The sequence below is a fragment of the Epinephelus lanceolatus genome, chromosome 5, assembly GCF_041903045.1.
Source record: "Epinephelus lanceolatus isolate andai-2023 chromosome 5, ASM4190304v1, whole genome shotgun sequence".
NCBI lineage: Eukaryota > Metazoa > Chordata > Actinopteri > Perciformes > Serranidae > Epinephelus > Epinephelus lanceolatus.
Window position 1 is genome coordinate 16,505,894 of NC_135738.1, and position 9,881 is coordinate 16,515,774.

The window sequence follows — 9,881 nt, forward strand, 5'->3', positions numbered from 1 at the left end:
TAGATCTGCGGTTGATGCTTTCAGGCTGTGTAAACACAGTGTGGGTCAAAGTCCAATCTTCTGGGCAAAGTTTCTAGCATTTTTGTTGCAGTGGAGAAGGTAAGCACTAACGCCTGTTTGTGGGACACTGTGTTTTCTTTACAATGAGCTGATTGAATCTCAAAGCGTGGATTAGTTGATATTTCTACCACAGGTAAATGGTCTCCCTCCGACTGTTCAGCACGTTTTTCTAGAAATGAGTGATTTAGCTTTTCAGAATTGTAATTTAATTTGTTGGTGTGTCTGTGATCCTCTTAGAGTCTTTGATGAGATATTAGATTAAAGACTGGCACAAAATCAATCATCAAATCTTGACTAAAATGTTTTAAGAAAAGTGCTACACTTGGTTTGAGTGATTTGAGCACAGAAGGAGGAGCACTCAGCAGGTTCCATTTATGCAGAGAGGTTTTATTATTTTTTAAAGCAGGTTTCTTATTAGTTTTTTGGTTGCCTGTGTGTGTGTGTGTGTTTTCAGCTCTGTAAAGAGAGCGAAGTAATTAGCATTAACCAAAAAATCTCAACAAATATTGTGCCATAATAAGGTAAATCAAAGTTCTAAAGATGGAAATTGACTTATAGGACACAGTAATTGCATCTGAAGGACGTTGTTCCTTTTCAAGCAGGTGTGTTTGATTTATCCTCCCTGCCTCAGGAGCAGTCATGTGAGTCACTCATGTGCACAAATGCAGTGAAGTGGTGGGGGGAAAAAAGGACAACAAACAGTTCCCAGCTCTGGAATTTGGTTCTAAAGTTGTTTAAGTAAGTAAGTTTCTAAATGTTGCCCCAAAAGAGGGGGAAGGGCAGTGGGAAATTGTCCCAACTAACTGGAGCAAAGAAAATCCTCACAATGGCTGAATTGGACTTGAGCCTTGCAGTGACAGAGAACACACTGCAGGGTGTGATGCGACTGGGGAGCCTGTTGGATTTTGTTCTTCAGAGGCAGAGGTAATGTTGTTCAGGTTTGATTTTGACAGGGTCTTTGTGTGGGAAGACTGGTCTACAAAATTTAAGTTAGATGCACTGTATATATAGGAAATGTTTCTGAGGCTACAGGAGGGGAATTTAGGAATGAAACCAAGTCCCTATAGTAGTGTGTGGAGGTGTTTCTATCTGCAGAGACTCTGCTCTCCGCCTGTATTTTCTTATTTTCCTCTTATTGTCTGTGTTTGGAATATTTATGGGCGTGTACCCCCATGGTGCTCAGCTGAGGTCAGGGCTTTGAACAAGGTAGCGACCAGTGCCGGAAGAAGACCATAGCCTTTGGTAAGTTGGGCTGCAGCAGTTATAGAGACTGGAATGGAGGAGAATTTGCTGACGTGTTAAAACCTGTAAAAAAAAACATGTTTTCAGGGTTTTCCTTAAAGTCTGAGCAGAATGAGGATGCTGAAGAGAGCGTCTGCACTCATCCTGAGGAGAGGAATCACAACCTATCAGAGCAGACTGGTCAAAAGTGGTAAAGACATCCTCTCATTATAACTCTAATATTTATAAGTATTATGTGCACACAGTTCATAACAGATAGTGGTAATGATGATCTATGGATGTATCTATCTTCTCTTAGACAGCCTCTTCAGAGTTCATCCATCTGTATCTCAGGCGCTGGCAGAAAACAAACCAGTGGTTGCACTCGAGAGCACCATAATCACACATGGCATGCCCTATCCACACAACCTGAGGTACCCTGCTTAAAGTGTCAGTAAACTCTACCAGCAGCTGGGAGTTGTTTTAATCATTGATAATGAAATCCATTAATGCAGCACGGCGAAGGAGGTGGAGGCCATCGTGCGAGCTGAAGGAGCCACTCCAGCCACAGTCGGAGTGATCGATGGTGAAGTGCATGTTGGTTTATCCTCAGAGGAGCTCGACCACCTTGCCCGCTGCAAGAGCTCCCTGAAGGTGTCCCGTCGTGATCTGCCCTACGCCATCAGCAAAGTGAGACTGCAACACACTTGACTTGAAGGCAAACCTGGTGCCATCCACTGTGATTACCTGAGGCTGTCACTTATGGTGGTGTTTCGTTTGCTGTCGTGTGTTCTTCTCTTAGGGGCTCTCTGGGGGAACGACAGTGTCAGCCACTATGATTGCAGCACACCGAGCTGGCATCCCTGTGTTTGTCACAGGAGGCATTGGAGGAGTTCACAGAGGTGGAGAGAACAGTAAGAAGACTTACAAACAGCTGACACATACTGACACCAACTTATTACTCTTAACGAACCATGAAAACAGACTCACTGACTCACTAGTTTTGGCCTCCTTTCACATGGAGCGTGAACAGTCCTTTCATCAGGTCAGTCTGGATATTTTGACAAAGACTATGAACAGAGATGAGGGTGCAAATGTGATCCAGATTTGATATGAAAGCTTGGTGACAGGATAGTTCACTCTGAGTAAGGCCTCCATGTGTGAGGACACCAAAACTGTTAGGAAGAATAAGTTCATATCACCAGTTAGTCATCAGTGAGTAACCAGTGATTATTCCTCCAGGTCTGGACATCAGTGCAGATCTGACAGAGCTCGGCAAGACCCCCATCGCAGTCGTCTCTGCTGGTGTCAAGTCTATTCTGGACATCGGTCGCACCCTGGAATTCCTTGTAAGGATACTGAGATAATCTTGTCCCTGTACGATGAAACTGACACTGTGTTTCCCAATTTGAGTGTGTACTTTAGTTATCCAGATATTTATTAGCAATCTTTTCCATTTCATATTGGCTTGTAGTGACTTTTAAGATTTTACATAGATGGGGATGCTTATTTCATGACTTCAAGACTTAGATGTAGGGCACTAGCATTAGCATTGTTGCCTCACAGCAAGAGTGTTCCTGGTTCGAACCTCGGGGTGGTTCTTCTGTGCAGAGTTTGCATGTTCTTTCCATGTCAGCGTGAGTTTTCTCCAGGTACTCCCACTTCCTCCCACAGTCCAATGACATGCAGGTTAATTGGTGACTCTAAATTGGCCGTAGGTGTGAATGTGAGTGTGAATGGTTGTCTGTCTCTATGTGTCAGATAGTCTGGAAACATGTCCAGCAGGGACCCTGCCTCTCGCCCAGTGTCAGCTGGGATAGGCTCCAGCCCCCCTGCGACCCCTAACGGGATAGGTGGTTACAGAAAATTAATGAATAGGGCACAAGTGCAAGGTAGGCTGATACGTAAAACAGACCAGCACTGTGTCATTGCCAAGGCGACGTCCCATCAGCAGAGAAACAGGAGAATGCTGAAAAGCTGTTGTGTAGTGGGTTCACCAAGGCTTTCACACTGAGATTTGGGGCACATAAGATACTGAATATTCACTGTCAGTGAGGTAAATCACTAAATGGTGCTGGTGACAGTTACTACTGATGAATAGCTGACGTCAGCTTGAGTGGGAGGCTACAGTACAGTCACAGAGTAGAGCAGCATCAGAACTGTTCTCTCCAAATAAATCACAGCCTTTAGATCAAACAGCTGGTTATGAAGTGGTTGATTATTGACAGACAACACCTAAAATGATGATACCTGCTGATTCAGTCTAATATTGGGCTACTATGTTGAGTGATTGATCCACTCAGATGGAGGAAGACTGATGGGATGGTGATCAGCCTTCATTTGTTTCAGTATCATGTACACTCAGGCTTAGGCAAAGTCTCAAAACAAATGTGTGTTCAATGATAAATAAATCCATACAGACTTGTAAGAAAAAGTGTAATCCAAACATACGTCAGATCGCATTGACATCTATAGGATTTGTGGTTAAAGTAAAGTTAGCAAGTGCAATAATGTATGGCTGTATCGCTATACAAGTCAACCCATCATTTTAAACTACTTAAATAAAGTCATCAAAATGGGGTAAAATATTACAGAAAAATTATGGAAAAGTTTTGAAAATTCATTGGTAAAAATGTGTGGGATCTTTTCTAAATAGAAGAAAATGTTTTGTCAGGAAAAATTGGATGAATTGATCAATTAAAACACGCATACAGATGTTGGGCAGAGCTGTGTTTAAAGTGGACTCTGGAGACTGTGATGTATTTCTTTTCTTTATATTTGTATCTCTTATTAGGAGACACAGGGTGTCTGTGTGGCCACTTATGGAGGGTCGAGGAATTTTCCAGCCTTCTTCTCTCCACAAAGCGGTTTCAGTTCTCCATACCAAGTCTGCAACCCTGAGGAGGCAGCAAAACTCATCGGTACATCAACATTTCATATCTTTGCCTGTTAACACACAGGTGTAAAGATTGAACACTTAAACACTTTATGAATGTGATTTTTTTTTTTTTCATTGTTCAGTGAGCACTCTGTCACTGGGTGTCCAAAGTGGTGTCCTGTTAGCTGTGCCCATCCCAGAGGAGCATGCAACAGCAGGCCAGCTGATTGAGGAAGCCATACAGGCTGCAGTAACAGAGGCAAGGTACAGAGAGTCTCTGCAGCTTTTAATGTGCTGTCCTGTTAACTACTCAGCACTGGAGATACTGGTTCAGTAACATCGCAGGAAGATGTCTTTGATCTCTTTTAGGCTTTTCACACTGCATTCTCTTCGTTCAGCCTTTAGCTAACTTCGCCCCTTTTCACACATACATTCTGAACCCAGCGTTAACCTAAGCCCAGGGCTGTACATTTCACACTGCACTTCTACTAGCCCTGGGTTAAATGTCAGTTTGAATACCTAACTCACCTTAACATTCTCAAATTATATTGTTTACTTCGCCCTGTTTATTAATGGCAACTTTTAGCCCAGAGTTAAGTCCATTTTCAGGAGATAGCCTTGCAGACTCAAGGCTAACCTTGCTCAAGAGCAGGGTCAACAAGCCTTAGGCTAAAGTTTGGGTTAGCCCACTTCGAATATGTCAGGATTTTCCATCCACATATCAGGGGCCAGGTCACAGGGGCAGCAGGCTGAGCAAGGCACTCCAGGTGTCCCTCTCCCCAGCAACACTTTCCAGCTCCTCCTGGGGGATCCTAAGGCACCCAGGAGGCATCCTGATCAGATGCCCAAACCACCTCAAACAAACAGGATTGTGCTAGTGTAGCCTGGCCTACTTATGGTCGTATGGTCGACGCTTATCTCTGTTAGAAAAATTATCTCTTTCTGTTCTCTTTTTCATTTACTCAGTGATAAAGGTGTAACAGGAAGAGATGTGACACCATTCATTCTTCAGAAGGTCAGTGAGCTAACTGCAGGAAAGTCCCTTCAGGCCAGTATCCTTTGAAAATGTGAATCATTGAAGTCAAGAAAACATGATCATATCAAATTCTTTGGAAAGGGAAAACCACAGAGATTGATAAAGTTGTTTCCTTATAGGGCAGACAATGTCACAGTGCAGTGTATTACAACTAAAATATCCTTAACCTGTGATGTTCTGAGACATTGCTCTAATTCATAACAATGCTAAAGTTGGCAGTCAGATAGCCTGCGCACTGTCAAAACAAATGACCAAGAGAAAGACTCGTCATCATGGACAACACTCATCAGACTCAGAGTCAGATATTGTGAGTATAAACACATATAAGGGACTTGTTTAGTTACATACTGGCACAATACAGAACCCACAGTGCTGTTCTTTTACAGGTCGTCATAGGAGGAATAAATGTTGATTTTATTGCAAAAGGAAGAACCAAAACACTTCATGTAAGTATAGTTTAAAACATATTTATCCACACTACTACAGATCATATAAGGTCATATTATGTAGGTTGCTTCTAAGAAAACCTGTCGTCTCTTTCAGTTTGGACAGACAAACCCAGGAAGTATCTGTCAATCGTTTGGTGGTGTAGGACGGAACATCGCTGGTGTGTTTTTATCTGATTATGTATGTGCATGTTTGCATGAGTACTTCTAATCTGATTGTCTCATACTTCTTTGGTGCTTTTCCTTCCAGACTCTCTGAGTCGATTAGGCCATAAACCCCTGTTCATCTCAGCTACAGGAGCTGATTCTCACAGTGAAGCAGTGTTAAAGTATTGTGAACATATGGTATGTGAACATTAACAGCTGTTTACTACATAAGCATGATTATAATCTCTTTTATTTGAATATGTAAATGTTCTTGCCTTTTTTTTCTTATTTCTGTAAGAACACGAGTGGTGTGGCCCGACTAGAAGAGCAGCGCACAGCAACTTACTGTGCCGTTATCAGTGAGAGTGGAGAGCTGGGTCTTGGACTGGGAGATATGGATGTTCATCAGCAGATCACAGAGCAGTATGTGAGTAAGACTGATGGAGTTATTAATTTTAAGCAAAATTAGCCCACGATTTGTAGCTATTGAAAGCTGTAATCCTTTAAATTTCCATCACATCAAACCCAAATCTTGCAACTATTTATGGTTGGCATTTGTTCTGTTATAGCCATTGAATATATCTTTACACTTATTTCTTATCTCTCAGTATAGTAACTTGCAATGCCACCATTCCTGCACTGGAATGGACAGGAAACCACAAATGAATGTATGGGTGGGAATTTTAAAGATAAGAGCTGCTGCATGCAGACGTCACAGATAATTTGTGTGCATGCTCATATGTATAATGACGTAATGCCTTATGATGATCACGTTCCAGGGGGATCATGCTTTTAGTGTTTTAGCTCCAATGATGTCCAACCCAAAAAAATTTTTAAAGTAAAAATACCAAACATTCTCCAGATGCAGTTCTCAAATGTCAATTTTTCCTTTTTTCTTTCACTTCCAAAGATAGTAAACTGGATGTCTCTGGGATTTGCACTGTTGGGCTGACAAAACAAGATGTTTGCAGATGACAATTGGGGCTTTTTAATAGTGGGAAATTTTGAAATTTTATCAACCAGAAATGATTAAACAAGAATTAAAAACCTCAGATTATTTGATAACCAGTATTTATTAGTTGCAGCCCTAATTTATGTCATATTTACCAGACCTAACAACATTGAGATGACTGTATTGTTTTCACCTTGTAAGTCTGCGTGTGTGTGTCTCGCCATGCCAAAATATGGTCCTGATGACACCTATTGCGGTGGGAACCACCACAGAAGCTGTGTCTGTCTGTGGACAGATTTTTGTCAAAGTGATAATTTTGCAACTGTGCAAGATGCAGTCATGAAATTTTAGGTGTGTAGTTGAGACCAAAATGAAGACCGAGTGTGGTCCAAACAAGGGGGGCGGAAGTACGGAGGGGGCCCCTAGCCCCTGACTTTACACCCCTGGTTATGACACTTTACAAGTGTGTAGTTGAGATCACAATGAAGGCTGAGTTTGAAGATGGGTGTGGTCTAAACAAGGACGCTGGAAGAAGGGGGATAGGAAGTAGGAAAGGGATTATCGGCCTCCCAACTTTGCACCCCGAGGTCGCGGATCACTGTATTGCAGCTAAAATGGTCCCATAGCATAACAGTCTTTAGTATTTTTCTATATTTGAGCATCCCCTGACATCCTTGTTGCTCTTCTTGTTTTGACAGGTGCTATGAAAATAAAGTTTACTCACTATCCCCTCCCATATTCTGTCTTTGAATATGTTTTAATAGGTGTCACAGTTTGAGAAGCAGTTTTCATCAGCCACTCTTGTATGTCTCGACGGAAACATCCCCGTCTCCACCATCAACTATGTTTGCTCCATTGCCAGAAAATACAACATCAATGGTAAACATGGGAGATGGTCACTATATGATATTAAATGTTCATGGTCATGAGCTTTCATTCATTTTAATACAGTATAATCAATGTGTGTCACAGTTTGGTATGAGCCAACAGATTCAGATAAGGCTTGTAAGCCCTTCCTGTCAGACGCCTGGAAGTCTCTGTCGTATTCATCTCCAAACCTGGCAGAGTTGTGCGCCATGAACAAAACACTGGGCATCCCAACACCTGAAGGTAAACTGTATTACTTAACGGGTATTTATTAGTTAACCCCCTTTTTTTTTACTTCCTCGTGCTCTCAAACATGTTCTGACGTACATTTGTTGCTGTTGCGGTTCCTGTGAAAAATGCAAATAGTGTGATTGAGGATGTGGTTTTGTCTTGTGGGGTGGTAGTGCTGCCGAACTCTCTGGAGGAGGTGCTGAGTGTTGCTGTGGCTCTCTCACGCCCCCTACTGGAGCATCTCCACTGTCTGGTGGTGACTCTGGGGACAAGTGGAGTGCTGCTGTGCGGAGAGCATGATGCAGGCTCGGTCAACCTGCAGCCAAGAAAACAGAAGAGGGTAAGGCCAACTTATATTCAAGCTGATTATGATGATGATGACAACAGTGAAAGTGAAGATTGTTACTGCGCTGTGTGTTTGCAGAGGAGGAAGCTCTGTGCTGTTCACTACCCAGCACTGACTGTGACAGCAGAGGAGACAATGAATGTGTCAGGAGCCGGAGATAGGTGCTAAAAATTTACGTGACCTACTTTCTCTTCCCTTTTCTTATTTTAATTTCAAATGGCTTCAGTTTCGTCCACTTTTCATTTCCCATGACCTCTTTCTCTTCCTGTCCCTGTCACACTTTCTCTCATTGTGACACAACAACATTCAAGCAAAAAGAAACTCATCCCCACTCTGTCTGCTCTCTGTTTGCAGTCTCGCAGGTGCTTTAATAACTGGTATCCTTCAGCGGCGAGACACAGACAGCTGTGTTCGGATGGGGCTCCTGGCTGCACGGCTGTCGTTGGCATCACCGCACCCCATCGCCCCCACGCTCACCTTAGACTCTGTGGATCCCAACAAAGCCCAGACTCAGTGCTGGCCCAAACCCAGCTTCATGTGGATAGATTAATGATATTTTCCCCAAAAAATGTTGAGGCATTACTGAAGAAATTTGTGAAGATTGGGTCTATCGTGCCTTAGTCTGTTTGTCATTTTTAGCCTTAAAGAGGAACACCGCCTACATTAAGAACTCTGATATGTTATTTCTGTGGCCTAGGGAAGTTCAGTCAATATTTGTGAACGTGAGAAGTAAGTCTCAAACTTGTGATGTCATAGGGTATTAAGTCTGGAGCTGCTCAATAGACAGTGAATAGGAGTCTGATTTTATGGACCCACAGAATGTTTTGGGGTTTTTTAATACCCAAATTAGCTTTATTCTGTTGCGGTGATCTCAGCTCTGACACAGAAAAAGTACACATATACTCAGAACATCCCACTGGGTGCTGTCATTGTCATCTAAAACATCTTTCCTAATTCATTGTTTAAGGAGCAGCTCCAGACTTTATACCCTATGACATCACTAATTTGAGTTTACTCTATTACTCTAGTTTTTGGATTTGGGAGACAGTTGTTCATGTTTACTAATATTTTTGGACTGTCTTAGACCATAGGAATAACATGTCCGAATTTTGAAAATGGGTGTTGTTCTCCTTTAAAATATGTGATTGGATTCTTGAGAAATCAGAATGTAAGATAGTAACTTGAGTAAATGAATGTAAGAAGATGACACGTTTTACTAAAATCGTTGAATCTAAATTGTTTTTAATTTTCATGTTGTTCTTCTATTCTTTAAAATCAAATAAATAAACCTGTTTTTCCTAAACTTTGTTTGAGTTCATGATTATAAATACTTTTATAGCCATTATAACCAGGTACTCTGATGTTTTTAATTCCTCTAGTTTATTTTATCTTTATTTTCTGTTATTTTATCTTTATTTTAGTGTTTTTTTTAATCTATTTCATTTATACTTTTATCTTATTTTATCCTTACTGCTGCCTGTGCTTTTATTGCTGAGCTGACCCGTTCTCTTGTCTAATACATTTCTTTGCATGGTTGACCCTGTGTTAACCTACAAATGACTAACAAAGTAAAACTGAAACGAAACTGAAACTCAACTACATGAGAGAAATAAAATATTTAGTATTGTCGAACTTCCTCTTCAACAACACCACCAAGAAGTTGTCACATGATATTGTTCATTTTAACTGCAGAAAGA

At 41.6% G+C, this 9,881-nt stretch overlaps 1 protein-coding gene across 1 annotated transcript; it reads left to right on the forward strand.

The window, feature by feature from the left end:
• The first annotated feature begins 81 nt into the window (after positions 1-81).
• On the forward strand, positions 82-9,487 carry LOC117261663 (uncharacterized). The gene is made up of 20 exons (XM_078167771.1): positions 82-99; positions 1,244-1,302; positions 1,390-1,492; positions 1,601-1,715; positions 1,797-1,971; positions 2,084-2,195; positions 2,524-2,630; positions 4,076-4,202; positions 4,303-4,423; positions 5,126-5,211; positions 5,378-5,502; positions 5,582-5,641; positions 5,739-5,802; positions 5,892-5,986; positions 6,087-6,215; positions 7,505-7,619; positions 7,713-7,850; positions 8,012-8,178; positions 8,263-8,345; positions 8,539-9,487. Exons 3-20 carry the CDS (start codon positions 1,414-1,416, stop codon positions 8,732-8,734), a joined length of 2,094 nt encoding a protein of 697 aa, XP_078023897.1. The 5' UTR covers positions 82-99; positions 1,244-1,302; positions 1,390-1,413; the 3' UTR covers positions 8,735-9,487.
• The last annotated feature ends 394 nt before the right edge of the window (positions 9,488-9,881 follow it).

Bases quoted from the DNA above. Each gene is read 5' to 3' on its own strand.
- LOC117261663 (XM_078167771.1), top strand. From the start codon at position 1,414: ATGAGGATGCTGAAGAGAGCGTCTGCACTCATCCTGAGGAGAGGAATC. The intron at 5,803-5,891 runs GTGTGTTTTTAT...TTTTCCTTCCAG, and splicing joins TGTAGGACGGAACATCGCTG to ACTCTCTGAGTCGATTAGGC. The intron at 8,179-8,262 runs GTAAGGCCAACT...GTGTGTTTGCAG, and splicing joins AGCCAAGAAAACAGAAGAGG to AGGAGGAAGCTCTGTGCTGT.